Source organism: Pseudophryne corroboree, chromosome 2, assembly GCF_028390025.1.
Source record: "Pseudophryne corroboree isolate aPseCor3 chromosome 2, aPseCor3.hap2, whole genome shotgun sequence".
Classification (NCBI taxonomy): Eukaryota; Metazoa; Chordata; class Amphibia; order Anura; family Myobatrachidae; genus Pseudophryne; species Pseudophryne corroboree.
The window spans coordinates 423,903,962-423,927,924 of record NC_086445.1 but is presented as its reverse complement, the minus strand read 5'-3'; the positions used below and the strand labels follow the sequence as shown (position 1 = coordinate 423,927,924).

The window sequence follows — 23,963 nt, the reverse complement described above, 5'->3', positions numbered from 1 at the left end:
GAGCCAGTGCACACCAGATATAGTACCTAATCTTTCTTTTAAGAGTGCCCAGTCTCCTGCAGAGCCCGTCTATTCCCCATGGCCCTTATGGAGTTCCCAGCATCCAGTAGGACGTCAGAGAAATATATATATATATATATATATATATATATATATATATATATATATATATATACACACACACTCTATGTAGTGCTTCTATGCAGCCAGCATCTGAATGCAGTGAAAATGGCGCGTCTGGTTCCGCTCTGACCTGAAGCCCCGCCCCTTCAATGGCGCACGGTCTTCCCGCTTTTATATACTGGCATGTCTCTACAATATATGAAACAGGGTTAGAACCCTGTTTCCACACCAGTGCCAGTGTGGGTTTTGATCCGAGACGCAACCGTCCCCTTGTGGAGCCCTGCGTCTCTGTACCCTAATGCCGCCAATGGAGCAGACGATCCTCTACCCGGGATGCCGGCTCTGTACTCACCACTCTTCACCTCTGTTAGGGGGTGGCGGCGTGCTGCGGGAATGTACGCTCACCTTCAGCGGTTTGCAATTAGTTCCCCCAGGAGCTATGTCCTGTCAGCAGGGATTGTGACCATTAACCCTAAGGAGGTTGGTACCGTCCCACCCCCCCCCCACCCCTTCCTAAGTCCCACGCTGCAGGCAGGCTGGTGCCAACCAGTCCTGCCTGAAAATAACAAACATAAAAATAAATGCAGAAAACTCTCTGGAGCTCCAGAGGATGTGACCGGCTCCTTCTGGCACATTTTCTAAAATGAGTCTGGTGGAGGGGCATAGAGGGGAGAAGCCAGCACACACACTCTAAAGATTTAAAAAGTGCCAAGGCTCCAATAGGACCCATCTATACACCATGGTACTAAGACTATCCCAGTATCCCCTAGGACGTTAGAGAAATACACATTATGCAAAAATAATGATCACTTACAATTGCAAAGATAGGATCTCAAAATTGCAATCCAAACAAAATATTAAAATAATAATAATTGCTTGTTTCATGTGTATCTGTAACCTGAGTTTAATAAAAATAATAATTTACAGCTCAAATGCTTCCATGCGTTGTCGAAGATCCATTTCCCTGCTCCGAACCACCTCAATCTCTTTCAGAAGAGTCTGTCGCTGAGCATAGATCTCCTTAGATTCAATCTGTCAACAAAAAGAAAGACTAGCTAGAATAAAAGATGTGTTTGCTTAAAAGGAAGCACTCTGCTCAAGTGACTGGTAGCTACTGGAGAAGATCAACCATCACGTCAAGCATAACAGACCTACAATATGATGTCTGGAGATGAAAATGGGAAACACGAATATAAAAGTCCCTTATTAGGCTTCTATGTGAAATGGCAGCATGCCTACGAACGTCTGGACACCTTGCTTATATTTCTGGAGAACGCTGTCTCAGGCGTTCTAGAATATCTCATACATACACCCAAACCATGCCAGTAAAGTGTACCCCACAATATTATGAAACCAAGAGACCTCCTTCACAGTAGGAAACAAGGCTTAATAACAAAATAGGTCAAAGAGTCCATGGCAAGTTCTGTTCTGGAGAGCTCTATATGATTCTGGTGTAACACAAAGGTGTGCATTTTTTAAGTTCTTGCCTTATGTGGATGCTGAATGCCATCTATAGCAGGTTTGTATATTTTCTTACTCTAAAGCAGGGGTGGGGAACCTTTGGCACTCCAGCTGTTATTGAACTACATATCCCAGCATGCCCTGCTACAGTTCTGCTATTTGGCCATGCTAAAACGGTTGCTGGGCATGCTGGGATGTGTAGTTCAACAACAGCTGAAGGGCCAAAGGTTCCCCATCCCTGCTCTAAAGTCTAGTGCTAGCAAGCTGTGGCCCACATGTGGAACGAGTTCATTATTTATAGCCCATGAGACTGAGAAGGAAATGAATAAATAAAGTTGCCAGAAGTAGACAACATTGGACAGTCAAACAACTGTGGTGCGTGAGCACAGCACCCTGCAATTCAAACTTGCACTAAGGATGTTAAGAGGTTGTGCAAAGGGATGCCAAGATGGGGGTAATTACTAGGGCTTCTCTGGTTGCCGAGTAGAGGCAGAGCCAGTCATTGGTACGCACATAAGTTTCACAGGGAAATATTTTCCAAGCGTGTTTGGCTATGCCCCCTCTAGTACCCAGGCCGGCAAGAAGTCTCGATGGCCCTGTTTGTGCTCCCCAAGTCTAATGCATGAAAAGGGCAGCTTATCTCAAAATGGAAGCTTGTGCTGCACTAGAGGGGGAATTCCTTAGTAGGAAGCTGCACATTGACAGGAGGCAATATGATGCCATTTTTAAGATTTAATCCTTAAGTCAGATTTCTTGAGCATATTTTCCTAACATAATATGAAATACAGTGCATCCGGAAAAGTATTCACAGTGCTTCACTTTTTCCACATTTTGTTATGTTACAGCCTTGTTCCAAAATGGAATAAATTCATTTTATCCTCAAAATTCTACACACAATACCCCATAATGACAACGTGAAAAAAGTTTTTTTGAGTTTATTGCAAATTTATTAAAAATAAAAAACTAAGAAATCACATGTACATAAGTATTCACAGCCTTTGCTCAATACTTTGTTTATGCACCTTTGACAGCAATTAGACTTAAGCTTGGCACACCTATCTTTGGCCAGTTTCACCCATTCCTCTTTGCAGCACCTCTCAAGCTCCATCAGGTTGGATGGGAAGCGTCGGTGCACAGCCATTTTCAGATCTCTCCACAGATGTTCAATCAGATTCAAGTCTGGGCTTTGGCTGGACCACTTAAGGACATTCACAGAGCTGTCCTGAAGCCACTACTTTGATATCTTTGCTGTGTGCTTAGGGTCGTTGTCATGCTGAAAGATAAACCGTCACTACAGTCTGAGGTCAAGAGCGCTCTGGAGCAGGTTTTCATCCAGGATGTCTCTGTACATTGCTGCATTCATCTTTCCCTCTATCCTGCCTAGTCTCCCAGTTCTTTCCGCTGAAAAACATGCCTACAGCATGATGCTGCCACCACCATGCTTCACTGTAGGGATGGTATTGGCCTGGTGATGAGCGGTGCCTGGTTTCCTCCAAACATGACGCCTGGCATTCACACTAAAGAGTTCAATATTTGTCTCATCAGACCAGAGAATTTTGTTTCTCATGGTCTGAGAGTCTTTCAGGTGTATTTTGGCAAACTCCAGACGGGCTGCCATGTGTTTTTTACTAAGGAATGTCTTCCGTCTGGCCACTCTACCATACAGGCCTGATTGGTGGATTGCTGCATAGATGGTTGTCCTTCTGGAAGGTTCTCCTCTCCGCAGAGAAATGCTGTAGCTCTGACAGAGTGACCATCGGGTTCTTGGTCACCTCCCTGACTAGGGCCCTTCTCCCCCAATTGCTCAGTTTAGATGGCCAGACAGCTCTAGGAAGAGTCCAGATGGTTCCGAACTTCTTCCATTTATGGATGATGGAGGCCACTGTGCTCATTGGGACCTTCAAAGCAGCAGATATTTTTCTGTACCCTTTCCCAGATTTGTGCCTCGAGACAATCCTGTCTCGGAGGTCTACAAACAATTCCTTTGACTTCATGCTTGGTTTGTGCTCAGACATGCACTGTAAAGTGTGAGACCTTATATAGACAGGTGTGTGCCTTATCAAATTATGTCCAATCAACTGAATTTACCACAGGTGGACTCCAATTAAGCTGTAGGAACATCTCAAGGATGACCAGGGAAAACAGGATGCACCTGAGCTCAAGTTTGAGCGTCATGGCAAAGGCTGTGAATACTTATGTACATGTGATTTTATTTTTTTATTTTTAATACATTTGCAAAAATCTCCAAAAAACTTTTTTTCACTGTCATTATGGGGTATTGTGTGTAGAATTTTGAGGGAAAATTTTATTTATTCGATTCTGGAATATGGGTGTAAGATAACAAAATGTGTAAAAAGTGAAGCACTGTGAATACTTTCCAGATACACTGTATACCAAAATAAGTAGTAATAGTAGATTCCATTAATGGAAGAATACAGTCTCAAGCAATACAACACAAGACTGGAGTAGCAGGCCCTTCTCTTACAACAGGGGTGGGGAACCTTCGGCCTTCCAGCTGTTGTTGAACTACACATAACAGCATGCCTTGTTTTGCTATTTGGCCATGCTAAAACTGTTGCAGGGCATGCTGGGATGTGTAGTTCAACAACAGCTGGAGGGCCGAAGGTTCCCCATCCCTGTCTTACAGGCTTGGTTCTCCGTGCTTACCTCCTGCTGCCTCTGAAGTCTCTCTACAGCATTCTTCTCCCGTGACACTAATCCATCACATTTCAATTGATAAGTTTTCTCCAGTTCTCTGCGTAAATCAGAAATCTCCCTCTGGGACTTTTCTCTTTCTTCCAATTTTAATTTAGCAATTTCAACATCTTTAAAATGTTGCAACTAAAATAAAAATTTGGAAAAAGTTTTACTTACTGAAAAGTGTAAATTTTGCTTTTATTTATCTTGCTAGGGAAACTGATTTTGAATATCAGCTGATACAGTAGACTAATGTGACAACACAATATATACTTTAAAGACAAGTACCACAGTGGCAACATTCTCCTAACCCGTAATAATTGTATATTTACATTGCACAGATTACTTTCACCTTTCTTTTTTTTTTTTAAATAAAAGTTCAATAAAACATATTAACACAGATCATTCATTACAAACTAGTTTTTGTCTATACAACTCTGGAATTATGAATAATAATCAGATCCGTTTGGGAATACTGAAAAACAATTACTGGAGGAAGACAGAGACTTTGATACTCTTAGTATAAAGAAAGTATATCTTTTCTGTTCCAAAAGGTTGCCAAAAGACAAAATAAATGAACTAGGAAAATAAAAATCAAGAAATGTAGTAAGAGATGTTGCAAATATTTACCAATATAAAACTCACGAGTTCCATATTTACTAAAACTAAAGATCTCCGCTAAAAGGTTTTATCCTTTGGAGACACAAATCAGAATACCAAACACTCTTACTACAGGATCTGACCTCTTGGTTTTGATGTACCATAAATTACATTCTAAATTTTACTTGATTTACTAATAAGCGGATAGTTTATGATATTTTAGGGACTCGGACAATGGATTTACCCGCATTATCACAGCATTATAAAATCTGCTGATATTCACACAAAGGCATCCAGTAAAAAAGTTAAAATGAGCATGTCACGGTTCACGGATGGATAGATGGACTTTTTTCCAAGCTTGGAACGGATTAGCCCCAGTGCAGATGCACTCCGCGTCTAACGTGGCGGTGGTGTTCGCCAGGGATCCCCACAAGGAGATTTGGACTTTGCTGCATCGGACACACAGGTCGCAGCCCTCGGACTGGGTTACCTGGTACAGACGCTGGTATACACTGGAAACCGGACTGAAGAATATGATGGACTTGATCTAGACCTGGAATTGACTACAAAGGACACCGGTGGTTCTGGACGCTCTGCAGGGTATAGTGGAACTGTGGATGGGTATTGCTGGGTTCAGTAGTGCAATGGAGCAGGTAAAGTTGAGCTTGGATTTGAAACGTAGTAGCCTCAGGACACTGGAGGACCGAGTCTGTGTTTTAGGTGGTGGTACTGTGGCAAGGAGCGAAGGAAATGTACACACAGAAAAATATGCTTGCTTGTCGGAGAATCAGGTTAACAGCACACCAGGACTGCAGGAGAATGAGGAATGTACTAATCCAGGGGCTGGAAACCACTGGTTAACAGGTCTGAGGTGATGCAATAAATGATAGGTTCCCAATGGATAAGTCTATGACTAAATTATAGTCTCTTTTAGTTCTTATACAAAGCGGAAGTGCTGGATGTAGGGAGACTCAATGCATACAACAAGTTCGGAGATACAGCGACCCGTCCAGTCAGTGCCACCGCCCGCAGCAGCAGCAGCCGGGGACGGCAGGGAGGGCGAACCGGTAGCGGAGCCAGATGGGTCAGATCTCTGCATTTAAGGTCATCCAACTACGAGGATAAGAACTTTCCACCTCGGAGAAGGTAAAGAAGAACCAAGCGACTTAAGACACCTCTACATGCGGGACATACCACGACTCCTTGTGAGTACGGTATGCATTGAGTCTCCCTACATCCAGCACTTCCGCTTTGTATAAGAACTAAAAGAGACTATAATTTAGTCATAGACTTATCCATTGGGAACCTATCATTTATTGCATTACTGTTTATTGTTGTTGGATGAGCGCAGAAGGGATCCCTTATTTTCTTGTGCATTGTGTTCCAGGGTGATTGAGTGATCATCTGTTGGTATCCCTACTGCAGCTCTCTGAGGCGCAGCAGTCCTCTACCTCCCCTTTTTTAGGTCTGAGGTGAACTCCGTCTTATTTGAAATTAGCAGGCAAGATATACTAGAGAAATCAGGTGATGCTCACAGGTTGTTGAGCAATCAGAAAAAAGTCACAGCAAACTAAGCAGATACTTGAACAAGATTGAAGATTACTGCAGGCTGGGAACTTGAATGCACTGAAGTTCTGAATTCAGTGGGTTGCAACTAAAGTCTGCACTGAGCTGAGAGTCAGGGAACAGATAATTTGTAGTTTGAATTACAGAAATTTTGCTGATTTGCTGCAGAAGGAACTCAGGTGAAGTTTGTGGCTTGGAAGGCTTTGCAGGCAGGGAACTCAGAAATGCAAATTACGGTAGTAAATTTAAGAACTGTAGTCTACCTGCCAACTGGAGCCAGGAATAGCAATGTGTCAAAGTCAAAAATATTACATAGAGAGACCATATAAACTGCACACATATAAGTCGCTATACTTGCAAATATGCGCAGCGAGCACAGCAATATATGGAAACACACGCATTTGCTCGGACATGGCACAGAGATGGATTCGGCACTTGTTTCATACAGTACATGGTTATAATAATGAACAGCACCAGACATCATGGAGATTTAGAATTGGCTAATGAATTAATGTCATGGATGTGTATCATTCGAACCGAACCAGATAAACACATCATGTTTGGTATTGAAGCAAGCAGAATAAGGTGTGGTTTAGTTTGAGACCTATTGTGTTGTCGTGGGACATTGCAGCGGATAGATATGATTATATGTATAAAAGTTAAGATCAGCTTTGTTGGGAACAATGGATGATCAACTAAGTTTTCAGGGCTGAACCTGATTAGCATATACAAAGAGAATGGTGACTCAATACAAAGGAGAAAGAAAGACCCCTCCCCCAGGTACTGGTCAAACAGGAAGGTAGTGGTCAGGTGTGGCCTCAGAGAACAGATGTAATGTAGCTACACACACAGACACACACACAGCTACCTGGCACCAAGCAGCATGGCGGCTGAATCCCCAGGACATCTTCCAAACTAAAGGCTAAGTATTGAACCTCACATGGCTAGATAAGGAAACAGATAGATTGCTTTCTGGTTTAAATAGGATATTGTAACTTGGTTGTGTGATTGTTGGGTGTTTGTGGATACTCTGTGAAGTCTGTGATAAATTGGAACAGTATACAATCTGTAGCATAATATTTGTGGTATTTGTTTGCCAATGGAGATTTAAAATAGATTGTGCTGGTTAGTTATAATATATATCCTGTTAATCATAAATACCACCATGCAGTTACGTTTGTGTTAATTACATTGTGATCTGGTCTTGTGATGAATATGCTCTGGTTATTGAGATACTGAAGTTGTTTGGGATGTGAAATTATGAGATGGTTCTAGGAAGTTGGATTACATTGTGAAAGGTGTTTTAGATGGTTTGGAATTGTAAAATCAGAACATATGCATTGTTTTGAGGCTTGGACATTTTGGAAGAAAATGGAGTCTTGTGTTTTCTGCTATGTGATTGTGGTTTAGTATAGAGTGCCATGTGTTTGGACCTGCAAATATAAAATGGCTGCTGCTGGATGTCTTCCCCTCCCCCCTTTCAGCCATGTGGTGTGGTCTTTGGAATCAAGTGGAGGTTTCTCAAAATGGAGTCTAGCTTCCATCCCATGCTGTATTCAGCATTGACTAACTGCGCAGCGATTGTCTCTCACATGTGTAGTTTTATCTGCAACCATGTTGTCTCTTATTTAATGTAATCATTGTCTTTCTGTGAGCCAATTTCTCTCTCTCTCTCTCTCTCTCTACTCTTTTCTCTTATATACCTTATAGCATTGTATTGTATTGCATTTAGGTCAGTGTAGTATTGTCTTTTTGTATTTATTGTTTAGTTCTGTGGTTAGGAAGTCTTTGTTATACTGTAGTGTATCATATGTACTGTTATCCCCTTTTACAAGTATATTAGATATAATACAGTTAATAGGCCTTGGAACCTAAACCAGTATCTGTGTATTTACTATAGTGTTAAGTGTTCACTTGAGCGTCGGTGACGCACAAGCAGCTTTGTAGATAGTCAGGTTACACAAGGTTGCACTTACACCCTGTATTCACATTAAGGTATTCTGTGTATTTCATTGGTATAAGGTTTTAACATAAAGGTATAGCGTTGTAAGCGTCTGCATCGCTGGTGACCTCCTCGTGGTCTCGAGCGTAAGCTACGCTACAGCGAATCTTTCCCCTAGACATAGCCAATAACGTGTCCTGTGATCACTGGGCCGTGAGCGAACGTGACGCTTGAGCGTCTCGCCTACGGCTGAGCGATCGCTATGCCAATAGCGTACCATTACGGTACTTCTTGAGCAAACAGCGTACAGTGTTCTTAGCTTCATAAAGGGTTGTTTATACGACAAGGAATTTAGCATTGTCAATTGCGGGCTCGTCCTATACTTCTCATATCTGCACTAGGTAGATCAGCAGACATTATCCCTCCAGCAAAGGGTGGGAGGTTGTCTCACAGTGCTGACGGGATAAGCGTCTGCTTCGCTTAGATAAAGAGTGCTGAAGGAACCCGGTAACCGGAGGTAAGAACAGTACGCTATTGTCTTTGAAAATCTGGTTTTTATTTCAATTTGGTGCCAACTACACACTCAGGCCTAGAATAACTTTAGGAGTTTTGAATGATGACTTTCTTTGTGACAAGAGGCCGCATGGTCTGTCCACCATTTTGTGTGACCCTCATGGAGGTGGAAGGGGGAGGAGCAGCGGCCATTTTGGGAAGGTCAAAAAAAAAAAAATTTTTTTTTTTTTTCTGAGCGGCTGGTTTTCAGTTGACTCAGGAAACAATCAGCCATCCACTGTCAAAAAGAAATCATCATTTAATGAGGTTTTTTTTTTATGCATTTATTTAATCTATATCATAGTCAATCATAAGTAATAGTGATTGGTACTTATATGTAATTTCATATGCGTGTGCTTACATCAATGTATGTTATTAGATTAAATTTAGAATTGCATTTTCATCTGTGTAAGTTTCACATCTCACATTCCTGTTTGCCAAATTTTATAGTTGATAGAAAGTGCTAAAAAGAGATTTGCTGTTATTTAATAGTAGAGGTAATAGTTAAAGTATAGAACAACACACGATTTGTCTAGGAGATAAGGCAGTCAGTGTGGATTGCGGTAGATGATCAGGGATCATCTACATTGATAAAATATATATTGTGTTACGGTGGATCCTTTGCATTGCGTACACGTGTCACTAACAAAGACTAGCGTACGCAATCCGAAAGGCAGGACGCACGCAGCGTACATTACGCAACGTAGCGTCTGGTTACGCCCACGTAGCCCAAGTCACGAAAAGTTGAATTAGCGCAAAGCGATAATTAGCGCAAAAGCGATAGATAACGCGAAGCGGTAAATAACGCAAATCTATTTTTGGAAAATCTGAAATTTAGTTTAACAGATCCTGCTCCTAATTGGTAACACTCTTGGCCTGAAGACAATTTCTGCGCAGAAATAGATATAGAAACAAAGTGTACATGTGTTGAGTGAGTGTGTTTTGTATACAAAAGTTTATATAACTTTAAGGTGGAACCAAAAAGAAAGCCGGGTACTCGTCAAGGGACATACGTGTAAGTGACATATACGGTGGCCAGGGAGGCATCCCTGGTTAAATAATATTTGAGCATTAGAGTATAGCGGACCATAAGGTAACAAGACCAGGAGGTCATAAGGAACAAGACCAGGAGGTCATAAGGAACAAGACCAGGAGGTCATAAGGAACAAGACCAGGAGGTCGTAAGGTAAAAGGTCCGCTATAAAAGTCCAGTGGCACAACGCCTGGGGTGTTGGTGCAGAACCCATATAGGCCATAAGCTCTTGCTGAAGGAATCGCGGCCGGAAACATCGATTCCATTGATCTTTCAGTACATGACAAGTAGTGCTCGTGTACTGAACGATTGGACCGCACGTAATTGTGTGCAGTAGTTAGTAATCTGACCTAATACCATTAGAGTAAAGTGGTCACAAACGCTATTTGTACATTCTGACGTGATTTGTGTAATTTTTTATTTTTGGAAGGGAAGTTCGCTGGTCACTCAGGAACTATCTAACAACCCCACCTTTACTGGAAAGAGTAAGTGTCCTGCGGGTAACCCTCATATGTTCCAGTAAACTGAAGGTTCCATAGGGGCCCTGTATCGAGTACGCCAGCACCACGTCGGTGTGATCAGGTCGTATTGGTCGAGGTGGGCGAGTGAGTGGGGTACTCGGTAAACCGCCACCGCCGGCCTACTGTGGAGTAATTTGGTTGTCTGAAAAGGCTTGCTGAAAACCTTGATACAGAGATCCAAGGAGGACTAAGCAACACCTGCAGACTATGGGGGCCAGTTGCTCAGGTAGGGGGCGATCAACCCTGGTTCAGGTTGATTCTGTGAACCGACCAGTTGGGTCGGCACGATATGTAATGTGTGAAAAATATGGAATTCACACCGAATCTTTATGTGATGAATGGGAGAGAATGACTGTACAAGACAGGGACAAGTTCCCAAGAATAGGTAGCTTCAGTCCAGAGGTGTTACAAAATTTAAGGAGGAGGATATGTCTCGTAAAATCATCAAAGAGACGAATTCAACATCATGATTACTTACAGTTATGGCACCAGGAAGGTGAGATACAGAGAGGTTTGGCTCTGGCGGCAGGATCTGGGGCAGTCAGGAAGTTGATTGCCACAGCTCCTCCCCCACCATACATTGCAGGAGAGGAGTTGATTGCGGAGAGAAAAGCACAAAAGTGGAACAATAAAAATGCTCTTAGCAACTGTAGTATAGATAATAAGAATAAGTGTAATGAATGTAACAATGATTATTGTAATACTGTTGAATGTACAACTATTAACCCATGCAAGTCGCACCCCATGTTAAACTTTCCTCAGGAATACAAACAAGAAAGTGAGCCCAGAACGATGTCGGCACCTCTTCCAGAAGCCATCCTACAAGACATCCAGGTGGACACGACCAAATTGGTAAAGGCAATAATCAAACCCCCTAACGGAGGGTCAGGTGAGGTCGTGTCCACAGGTACGTACAATGTTTTATATCACGCACAAACAAATGTACCCCATATTGTAAGACCAAAACAAGGTGATGTAATTGAGTTTAGTCCTGTCAGGGTGATCACAGTCCCCAATGGGAAGACTGACGATCAGGGAACCATTCCCGTCAAGGACAGTGCAATGCGCCATCCCTGGTCCCGGACAGAATTGAGATCAATCATGTCTGATTACCCAGATCCTAGGAAAGATCTAACTGTATGATCAAAGATTCACAGAAGGTATATCAACTCCCTAGACAACGACATAATCATGGTATCCGAGGAATCAGGTAGGTACAGGGAAAGCGGTTGAGGGTGATGAGCATCCAAACGTTTGAGGAGGCATCAAATCAACCAAAACCCCAGGCCATTGGCACATGGAGGAACTTAAGGAGTTGTGATCTGTGCAAAAGAGAACTGCAATAACCCACATAAAGTTAGACCCCCTAGACATGAAAATGAGCATGAATATGACACACCAAATTACAAGCAGGGATCATATAGGAAGAATTTTGGGCCACACCTATAATATATAGTCAGGAAAGGTGATTATTAGGAATGGAGGCAAGCCTGAGGTAACGGTTAATAAATTGGGAGGTCATTCACTGAAGACACAGGAATGACCAGGTTAAACGTTGTAAATGTATTTGTGAAAAATGTTTTTTCTTTCTCTCTCTATCCCCATCTCTGACGATTATTGGTAAGAATTCAAACATTGCATATTCGCTTGGTCCTTGCAGAAGTCTACCAAACCCCAGCATGACCTATCCACCACAATGTATTCTGGCCAGATACAGACAGTGGAATAATGCAAGTGCTGGTGGGGAGGGACTGCTCAAGGAAACCATTAGACACGTAGATACGACAGCCAAATAGTCTGACAATGTTTTCTTAATGTTGACAATGTTTAAAAATGCTTTGTTTCTCTTCTCTTATTGGTGGTTATTGTCGGGTTATGTAATGTATATATGCACATGAATTGTTCTCTATCTCTTTTGTTTTTTATTTTCTCTCTCTCCTCACTCATGTTTCCATGATTTAAAGATGGTATGCCACCCCTAAGTGTTAACCAATGGTAATGCCAGATTTTGCTCCACACAGAAAGATCGCTAGTTAGGAAGAAAGATTACATCACCAGAAGGTTCATTCGGAAGACTGAAGAGACAGCACCTTTTGAGAGGACAGCAGAACAAAAAGAACAACAAAACGAGAGAACTTATTATCGTAACGAGTTCTCTCCCCCTCAAACTGATTTTCTTATACCCCCTTTACAAATTTCTTCTTTTCTCCTCCTGTAAGATGGACTTGCCCCAAGAGACTGTGACATGGATTTTCCCGCTAACCATGATGTTGACCAGAGCAGTCTGTTTCGGTGAGAGTACCAGTGAGGTCGAGAAAGGATCCAGAAAGGTCCTGATGACTGAGACGGAGGTGTAAATTTCCAATAGCAACCCAATCACCAAGCAAAGGCGAGTACCGGGCACGATCTAACAACCATGTTATTTGTAAACAACTGTGAAGGAATGTTAGTTCAAAAAGAAAGTTGTATCTGTAGGCTCTGTAACAAAGTAATGCCAATCCAGTTTTAATATCCATATGGACCGGCATCCATTGAGTGACTATCACTCCTTAGTGGGTAATGTGTTAAATAAGACCGATTGTTGGGTATGCTCTCAAGTACCTCAGGGACACAGCAAATCAGGGCTAGTACCATTTCCTTTAACGTTAGGGGAGGTACTTGAGCTAAGTGGTGGGAGACCGGTGGACCGGAGGTTTAACATCTCCAGCCCTCCTAGTTTGAAGCTCCACCAATACCATGTGGATAGGTCCCTCTTATGTTTTAACATCTCCAATCCCAGAAAACCGGGAAATTGGGAAGTGTCATGGAGCAACCTTACCATGACCTTTTCACACAGAGCAGATAGAATGCCTACAGATACAGAGCTCGTACGCCACATAGCCAGTAGAGGAAAATCTTTCCGGTATCGATATACCTTAGGAAATAGGATTACTAGAGTTGGAGAGGTATCACCAGGATACTGTGCACATATCGTACAAACCGATACGTGCATTAGGCAGATGGAAGAATTAGGGTCAGGAGATTTCACCTGGAAGGTTTGTAACATGGTCATGTCCTTCTCCGTCCCCTATGTTCTCCCCGATGATGCATATTTCATATGTGGGAGAAAGGCGTACAAGTGGCTTGCCCCAAACTCTGAAGGATTGTGTTATATTGGAAAAGTATTGCCTGAAGTGATGACTGTTACACATGACAAAATGAAGGACATACACCGTGGTGCCCAAGCTCCTTATACTCACACTCACTACGAGCACCGGGTTAAAAGACAACTGTCAGAAAGGTTAGAGCATCCGGCCTCTGATCTTATCCATGAATCCACCGGGATTCAGGTTCTGGTAGCGTTAGATTTCACTCGTACCGCTCGAGGAGTGATGAATTATAGATACATTTCCGCACTCGCCAATTTGTTAGATAATATCACTGAAATGTATGATGACACGTTTAGATACACTGGAAGAGAACTTCAAGCTTATAAAACAGAACTAGTTCAGCATAGAATGGTTCTTAATTACCTTACAGCAGTAACAGGCGGATATTGTGTTACATTGGCAACACAGTACGGCATAAAGTGTTGCACGTATATCACAAATAGCACCGAGGATCCGGTAGAGGTCATAGACCAAAAGATGGACGATATTCTCCAATTGAAGTGGGAATTTCGTCGAAAACACAATCTCACCCTTGCTGCTGTAGGTAATGAGCTGACTGGTTGGGTGTCATGGTTGAACCCGCGAAATTGGTTCTCCGGTTTGGGAGAGTGGGCTCAAGGAGTCATAATGGATGTTGGAAAGTTTCTACTGTGTATTTTGGGTGTCGTTATATCGATTGGATTGATATTTAGATGCGGGCAGGCTTTAATGAGGTGTAAACAAAGTACGAAAGTGATGAGCTTAAGGAGTGAGGAAACTGTAATTAACCTGGATTTGATTTATGACCCAATGATAGAAACCAGAATGTGATGAAAATGCGATTATACGGTCCGTTTCTTTCACCTGTTTTTCTGCTTTTCTCCAAGATACAAAGACCCCCTTGGACGAGGAAGTTGACGAGACGGTATACAGACAAAGACCACAGACAAGACCAAAGATGAAGAAGATTTGACAACTTTAAATATGGACACTTGATGAACTTTGCCATGGATCCCCAGTTTCCCTAGTACTTTTAAATTCACGCTAGCCCAACATTTTTTGTAAATCTGATGGCTTAGACAAAGCTATTTGCTCATGCTTAAGGAGCAAAACAGCGCAAAGAAGACGACTCTCAACAGATACCGAAAACGACTTCGACGACAGATGTACATTTCCCTGACATAGAATATTATTGCATTTTTCGTAAGTGTTCTTTATCTTCATCTCTACAACCCTCAGGTAACGACACACATAGACGATAGGGAATACAGGCACAGATATCAGCAACCACATACCTCCCCCATTCATGTATCATCAACTAAAATGTGCATCCCCATTTTGTTACAACTGAAAGCCGAAATGAGCTCGGTAAAGTTTGACAGCCCATCCACAGACCTGTACCACAGGATAAGAAGGAATTCAAATGTATACTTCGCAATACCTCGAAGCTTGATTTACCACACGTACGGCACGATGATACATGACCCTCCAAACATGGACTCATACACACATGCTTCTACTTTCTCACTAGGTCATACCCTCTTCACACCTTCTCCTCTCTCCTCCCTTACCCAACCATGGAAATGTATTAACCCCTGACATATATTTTTCTCTTTTTGAAATGTTTTAGGAAGTGGCAGTTATTGGTGACTGCCAAAGGGTGGACTGTCAAAGTCAAAAATATTACATAGAGAGACCATATAAACTGCACACATATAAGTCGCTATACTTGCAAATATGCGCAGCGAGCACAGCAATATATGGAAACACACGCATTTGCTCGGACATGGCACAGAGATGGATTCGGCACTTGTTTCATACAGTACATGGTTATAATAATGAACAGCACCAGACATCATGGAGATTTAGAATTGGCTAATGAATTAATGTCATGGATGTGTATCATTCGAACCGAACCAGATAAACACATCATGTTTGGTATTGAAGCAAGCAGAATAAGGTGTGGTTTAGTTTGAGACCTATTGTGTTGTCGTGGGACATTGCAGCGGATAGATATGATTATATGTATAAAAGTTAAGATCAGCTTTGTTGGGAACAATGGATGATCAACTAAGTTTTCAGGGCTGAACCTGATTAGCATATACAAAGAGAATGGTGACTCAATACAAAGGAGAAAGAAAGACCCCTCCCCCAGGTACTGGTCAAACAGGAAGGTAGTGGTCAGGTGTGGCCTCAGAGAACAGATGTAATGTAGCTACACACACAGACACACACACAGCTACCTGGCACCAAGCAGCATGGCGGCTGAATCCCCAGGACATCTTCCAAACTAAAGGCTAAGTATTGAACCTCACATGGCTAGATAAGGAAACAGATAGATTGCTTTCTGGTTTAAATAGGATATTGTAACTTGGTTGTGTGATTGTTGGGTGTTTGTGGATACTCTGTGAAGTCTGTGATAAATTGGAACAGTATACAATCTGTAGCATAATATTTGTGGTATTTGTTTGCCAATGGAGATTTAAAATAGATTGTGCTGGTTAGTTATAATATATATCCTGTTAATCATAAATACCACCATGCAGTTACGTTTGTGTTAATTACATTGTGATCTGGTCTTGTGATGAATATGCTCTGGTTATTGAGATACTGAAGTTGTTTGGGATGTGAAATTATGAGATGGTTCTAGGAAGTTGGATTACATTGTGAAAGGTGTTTTAGATGGTTTGGAATTGTAAAATCAGAACATATGCATTGTTTTGAGGCTTGGACATTTTGGAAGAAAATGGAGTCTTGTGTTTTCTGCTATGTGATTGTGGTTTAGTATAGAGTGCCATGTGTTTGGACCTGCAAATATAAAATGGCTGCTGCTGGATGTCTTCCCCTCCCCCCTTTCAGCCATGTGGTGTGGTCTTTGGAATCAAGTGGAGGTTTCTCAAAATGGAGTCTAGCTTCCATCCCATGCTGTATTCAGCATTGACTAACTGCGCAGCGATTGTCTCTCACATGTGTAGTTTTATCTGCAACCATGTTGTCTCTTATTTAATGTAATCATTGTCTTTCTGTGAGCCAATTTCTCTCTCTCTCTCTCTCTCTATCTCTCTCTCTCCTCTTTTCTCTTATATACCTTATAGCATTGTATTGTATTGCATTTAGGTCAGTGTAGTATTGTCTTTTTGTATTTATTGTTTAGTTCTGTGGTTAGGAAGTCTTTGTTATACTGTAGTGTATCATATGTACTGTTATCCCCTTTTACAAGTATATTAGATATAATACAGTTAATAGGCCTTGGAACCTAAACCAGTATCTGTGTATTTACTATAGTGTTAAGTGTTCACTTGAGCGTCGGTGACGCACAAGCAGCTTTGTAGATAGTCAGGTTACACAAGGTTGCACTTACACCCTGTATTCACATTAAGGTATTCTGTGTATTTCATTGGTATAAGGTTTTAACATAAAGGTATAGCGTTGTAAGCGTCTGCATCGCTGGTGACCTCCTCGTGGTCTCGAGCGTAAGCTACGCTACAGCGAATCTTTCCCCTAGACATAGCCAATAACGTGTCCTGTGATCACTGGGCCGTGAGCGAACGTGACGCTTGAGCGTCTCGCCTACGGCTGAGCGATCGCTATGCCAATAGCGTACCATTACGGTACTTCTTGAGCAAACAGCGTACAGTGTTCTTAGCTTCATAAAGGGTTGTTTATACGACAAGGAATTTAGCATTGTCAAATGTGACATGCTGCAAACAGGAGCCAGGGATTTTCAATGTAACTTATTGCTCTGCAAGTGAATCAATAAACAGGGAGGGTTTACATAGGAGCTGCAGGTTACAGATTGGCTGCCAGAGTCAGCTGAGGTAAGGAGCAGCTGACAAGATCAACAAGACGATGTCCATGCATCAGTTCCACGACACAAGTGCAACAAGATAACCTGACCTGCAGGACAAGCAGCAAAGGTAAGTCACACGAGAGTGTGACAGGACACTAATAAAATAAAAAAACAGGAGTTTTTTCATTTTTAATGACACAGTGGTTGTAGACATGGAATGGTTTCGAGAACATGTTGCCAAAATACAAATAAAGTGCAATATTAAAGAAAAACAAAATTTTTATTCTCTTTCTTTAATAATGCATAACGCTGTGCTCGAGACTGGCTTTATCACATTATAGTGATTCTGGTAGTGTGCGTAGTTTCACTGGATAACATACAAACCTTCTGAGACAGTTCCAGCTGGAGCTGTTCTGCAATTTCTCTACGATATTCCAAGAGTTTGCCTTCCAGGGACTCAAATTTTGGGCGTTTTGGATACATGTCTTCAAACTGTTCATCAATAAATTTAAGTTTATCCACTATGTAAGCGAAAAGCAGAATTAATAAATATATTAATACAAGTCTAATGTACATGTCAGTTGAGATATCTATTCAGTGTGTGTACACCAGGGGTGGGGAACCTTTTTTCTACCGAGGGCCATTTGGATATTTATAAAATCCTTTGGGGGCCATACAAAAATTCTCAACTTAAAAAATTACCCTGCCCCCCAGTAGGTCTGCCCCTTAGAGGTACTGTGTGTGCGCGCGCCAAAAAATGGGTGTGGCCAGTTAAAATGGGACGTGATACACATATGCCCCCAATAGTGCGGTGCCAGATCCACAATTGCCCCCACAGTGCCAGGTATACAGATGCCCCCACAGTGCCAGGTATACAAATGCCCCCACAGTGCCAGGTATACAGATGCCCCCACAGTGCCAGGTATACAAATGCCCCTCACAGTGCCAGGTATACAAATGCCCCCACAGTGCCAGGTATACAAATGCCCCCACAGTGCCAGATACACAAATGCCCCTCACAGTGCCAGGTATACAAATGCCCCTCACAGTGCCAGGTATACAGATGTCCCCACAGTGCCAGGAATACAAATGCTCCTCACAGTGCCAGGTATACAGATGCCCCCACAGTGCCAGGTATACAGATGCCCCCACAGTGCCAGGTATACAAAATTCCCCCCACAGTGCCAGGTATACAAAATTCCCCCCACAGTGCCAGGTATACAGATGCCCCCACAGTGCCAGGTATACAGATGCCCCTCACAGTGCCAGGTATACAGATGCCCCTCACAGTGCCAGGTATACAGATGTCCCCACAGTGCCAGGTATACAGATGCCCCCACAGTGCCAGGTATACAGATGTCCCAACAGTGCCAGGTATACAGATGCCCCCACAGTGCCAGGTATACAAATGCCCCTCACAGTGCCAGGTATACAGATGCCCCCCACAGTGCCAGGTATACAGATGCCCTGCCCCCCCCCCCCTCCCCTCCGTGCTGCTTTCGGCGGGACACGGAGGAGAGCGCGGCTATGTTGGGCGGCGGCATGTAGGACTTGAAACCAGCCGCCGGTTCGAGAGCCAATCAGAGCTCGCGGACCGGCAGCCGCGGCTTCTGATTGGCTGCCGGTCCGCGAGCTCTGATTGGCTCACGAACCGGCGGCTGGTTTCAAGTCATACACGCCGCCGCTCCCACCCGACAGCCGCGCTCTCCTTCCTGTTCTGACAGCTGAGACACGCTGCCGCCGGACTGAGCGGCAGCGTGTCTCACTGACACAAGCTGGTGGGCCGGACCAAACGGCTTCGCGGGCCGGAGGTTCCCCACCCCTGGTGTACACAAAATAAATGCACTACCAATGTGTGTGATAATACAACAAAGAAGAAAAAAACACCAGTGGATGGGAGCTGTATTCACTGACATATATTAAACAAGGAAGGGGAAATGAACTCTACAAACAAATTATACTTCGGTACTATAAGCACAGAGAAGCTTTTCTGCCACAATCATATGATAAACATTTTACCAGAAACAAAAGAAATAAATATTTGCTGCTGTTTGATAAGAACATCAAGCAGACTAATTACTGCAGCTAATTGCACTCTTCCCTAAATGGTTACATATGGTTTCTTCCTCCAGTACTGTTAAACATTTCTCTAAGAAACAATGATACACTAATATGGTAATGCAGCAGGAGGCATCTGATATAAGTTGATGCTTCCTGTTTGCATTAGTGATCTGTGCTGCATCCTAGGATGCAGCATCGGATCACCTGTGACACTGCAGGCCATCGTAGACTGCCCCAGTTCCTACAAAGAGGCCAGGAAATCTCAGTCTTCTGACAGAGATCTTGCCCGTGGCACTCCCGCAAAAATGGAGGCGACGCACCTCCATTTTTGGGAAACTGTGCCCATCGCCGCTACCTCCCCTATCCCAAATGACAGCAGACAGTCAATCACTGACAGTGTGCAGTCATAGTGCGTCCAACAACGCATGACCCGTATTGAACATGCTCAGTATGGGTCAAGTCCATGCACAAAGTACCAAACATCGGAACCTTGCGCTATGTACCTCAGATCCAACAGGAGCTGAATTGGGACCAATTTGTCGCTGATTGCTGTAATTGCAGTAGCCTAAACAAAAAAAACAAAAAACAAAAAAACACAAAAAACAATCAAAATAGAGACAGGCAATACCGATTGAATCTTTGTAAGGAGATGTTGTGACTGTCTGGGTATCAGCATCTCTGCCATCTTTATCGAGGTGGTAATCTATCAGCTCTTTCAGGATTTGTAAAAGGAAACCTATAAAACATAACAAAATAAAAAATTATTAGAAAGTGGGTTGACAGGATTGGTTACATGTGTCTGGGGACTGAATAGTCATGAAACCTCTTTTGGCATAAGGGAACAACTTCATAACACAAATTTAATGTGCTTGATGGGTTATCCACAAAAACTGCCCCATTTCTGCTCATTTGATATACAGGTTGAGTATCCCTTATCCAAAATGCTAGGGACCAGAGGTATTTTGGATATGGGATTTTTCCGTATTTTGGAATAATTGCATACCATAATGAGATATCATGGTGATGGGACCTAAATCTAAGCACAGAATGCATTTATGTTACATATACACCTTATACACACAGCCTGAAGGTAATTTTAGCCAATATTTTTTGTAACTTTGTGCATTGAACAAAGTGTATGTACATTCACACAATTCATTTATGTTTCATATACACCTTATACACACAGCCTGAAGGTCATTTAATACAATATTTTTAATAACTGTGTGTATTAAACAAAGTTTGTGTACATTGAGCCATCAAAAAACAAAGTTTTCACTATCTCGCTCTCACGCAAAAAAGTCCGTATTTCGGAATATTCCGTATTTCGGAATATTTGGATATGGGTTTTTGTAATTAATTTCACTACAATATTAGCAAAGATAAAAGCGAAAGTACAGAGGTTTGCGATGGAAACAGCAGGGCTTGAATATTTTATTTCAGTATAATTGCCACAGAGTAAATGGTATGTTTACAGCACAGAGAAAGAGAATTAACAATAACGAACTAAGAAATATGTATCCAAAGTGTCTGATTAATAATTATTTCTTTGCTGCCGCGAACAGAAGGGATACTCAGCCCTTAAAAAACCATTAATAAAATACAAGACTGTCACAGCGCAAAAGGGGGGTCATTCCGAGTTGATCGCTAGCTGCATTGTTCGCTGCGTAGCAATCAGTGAAAAAATGGCTAATCTGCGCATGCACCGCAATGCGCACGTGCGTCGTAACGCTACAAAGTCCATTGTGGCTTTGCACTGGTTCTAGCGACGATTCCAATCGCACAGCCGGCCGCAAGGAGGAGATTGACAGAAAGAGGGTGTTTCTGGGTGTCAACTGACCGTTTTCAGGGAGTGCTTAGAAAAATGCAGGCGTGGCAGAAAAAACGCAGGGGTGGCTGGGAGGGTGTGTGACGTCAAAAGCCGTCCCTCCGTCGTTAGAAACAACGCACACGAAGAATAACTACAGGGCTGGTCTTGTTTTGCACAAAAAGATTTTGCAGGTGCTCTGCTGCACAAGCGTTCACACTTCTGCAAAGCGAAAATGCACTCCCCAGTGGGTGGCGACAATGCATTTGCACGGCTGCTGAAAACTGCTAGCGAGCGATCAACTTGGAATGACCCCCAAGAAACAAACTTATAATTAAAAGCACAATTATATTTATTTTGCACAGGTCAACACGGTTTACTTTAAAAATCACATATACACATATCATAGAACTGCTATCGTGACTTTATATTTCAATAATGCTGATTTTGCCACATATGTAACAGTATGCTGAGGAAGCCGCTGATAAAGAAAGTAGGCGGTGAAACGTGTCAATTTCAAAGATAACTACTCTGCATGGATCACCGCTGTGTTCAGCTGCACATCCCTTGCTTGGTACGGATCACCTCCAGAGATGACTGCGTGAAAGGAATGAAATTTGATTTATTATTTATTATATTTATGAGTAGGGAACTACCACACTGACGGACTCAAATAGAATCAACTGTCTTTGACTGAGGTCAATTAGATTAGACCATAAATATTTTTTTCATATTTTTGCAAGTAGATCACATAATTACTAGTTCACTCACAAGAAGGATATATAAATTATTTTTAAGGCATACCAATAAAATTTGAAATCTTAATATTTATAATAATTTCTCATTAGTATCTCCTTTTTTTCTTAAAAATCTTTGTCTCATTACCTCAGACAAGAGTGCTTCCAACCAGGGTTTTTTTTGGTCTTCTTTGTGGTCATTTTTATAATTTGTATCTCTATACCCTTGGGAGCACCACTGACCGTCAGAATTCATTGTAACCATTATACCAATAGGCTAGAGGTATACAAATGATTAACAAAAGGGAAAGCAATATCCCAATAGTGTCAGTTTTTCTGAGGTAATTATAATCTGCTAAATAATTATTTTTCCTGTGCGGCCTATATCCCCAGTCCCTTTTCCCCTTTGTTCTTTGAAAGGAATGAGCACCAGCAGTCGGGAGAAGTATCCATTATAGCTCAGTGGTGAGAACTCTACTATTATCACGATCTGGCCAGACATGGATTAATGACTGCTTGCATTTCCAATTAAGGAATAACATCAATTATATAGGAGCTGTTCATATATTCTCATGCTGAGTTACTGAAAAGTAAGTGTGCCTATACTCACAATAATTGTTGGATAAATTGGCTGTGGACTATACTACTGGACACACTGGGATTAATCAGCCAATTTAATTGTACTTCAACCAGCTACCAAACTGAGAGGAAACAGTTGATATAATCAGCTGCAGAATTTAGAAACACGGACTGTTTTGAAACCCAGAAAAACTAGTTAATATCTTGCAGTAAAAAGGTTACTAACTTGTAAAATATAAAATCAATGATACTGTTACAAATGTGGCAAAATCAGCATTATTGAAATATAAGTCATGATAGCAGTTCTATGATATGTCTATATGTGATTTTTAAAGTAAACAGTGTTGGTCGGTGTAAAAGAAATATAATTGTGCTTTTAATTATAAGTTTGTTTCTTGTGCGCTGTGACTGTCTTGTATTTTCTTTATGATTAACAATAACGGTCACAAATCCACCAAATTGTCCATTAATTACTCCTATGTATTTTGGGTAAACATCTAAATTACTGTACTTTTATAATCTGTTGCACTATGGTAACTGATGCTATATGTTCCTTATTTTCCTCTTTGCGCCTCTCTCTCCTATGCATTTATAAAACTTGTAGCACTCAAAAATTACTAAAGAAAAAAAGGATTGCAAAAAGCTATAAAACTATAAGCTATAAATGATAAAAACCAATATGTTCAATTATATATGATTTCTAAGCATGAAATACTCAGAATATACACTGAAGTGCCAACAGGATTGGGATATGTGCCTAGTTTTGTGTTGGACCCCCTCTAGCCCGCCAAAGTTCAGCAACTCCACGTGGCATCAATTCCCCCAGTGAACGGAAAACCTCTGGAGAGATATTGACCCATAACACCTGGATAGCTTCCCCTATATCCCTGATATTAGTAGGTGCAGGATTTTTGGTGCAAATGGACCGCTCCACCATGTCCTATAAATGCTCGATTGAATTCATGTTGGGCGAACGAGTTGGCTACACCATTTTTCGGAAATCTCCAGAATGTTCCTCAGACCAAATATGGACAGTATGAGACCAATGACACGATGCATTATCCTTCGGGAATATTCCATTGTTGTAGGAGTACATGAAGGGCTGCAAATGGTCATCATGTAATGCAACATAGCAGTTACTAGTTAATGACGTGTACAGGCAGAGCAGCAGGCCCAAGCCATGCCACGTTAACACACCCAACACCATCTAGATAGCAGAGCCGATAAGGACAGGGGCGCGTAGTGCCCCTGTCACCTTGCAGACACCGCTGCCATCATACATGGGGGAGAAGCAGTATAGCGCACATAACGTGCGCTGATACCGCTTCTCCCCATATCACCACATTATACATTACCCCTATAATGA

General features: G+C 42.1%; 1 protein-coding gene across 4 annotated transcripts in view; it reads right to left on the bottom strand.

The window, feature by feature from the left end:
- Positions 1–23,963, bottom strand: part of OFD1 (OFD1 centriole and centriolar satellite protein) — a 112,925-nt gene that overhangs the window by 72,453 nt on the left and 16,509 nt on the right. For all 4 annotated transcript variants that reach the window (XM_063953522.1, XM_063953523.1, XM_063953520.1 and 1 more), the window contains exons 6-9: positions 20,103–20,210; positions 17,798–17,934; positions 4,252–4,425; positions 1,049–1,155 (exon numbers count right to left, since the gene is read on the bottom strand). In XM_063953522.1, coding sequence (XP_063809592.1) covers positions 1,049–1,155; positions 4,252–4,425; positions 17,798–17,934; positions 20,103–20,210 — 526 coding nt within the window. The remainder of the gene's footprint in view (positions 1–1,048; positions 1,156–4,251; positions 4,426–17,797; positions 17,935–20,102; positions 20,211–23,963) is intronic.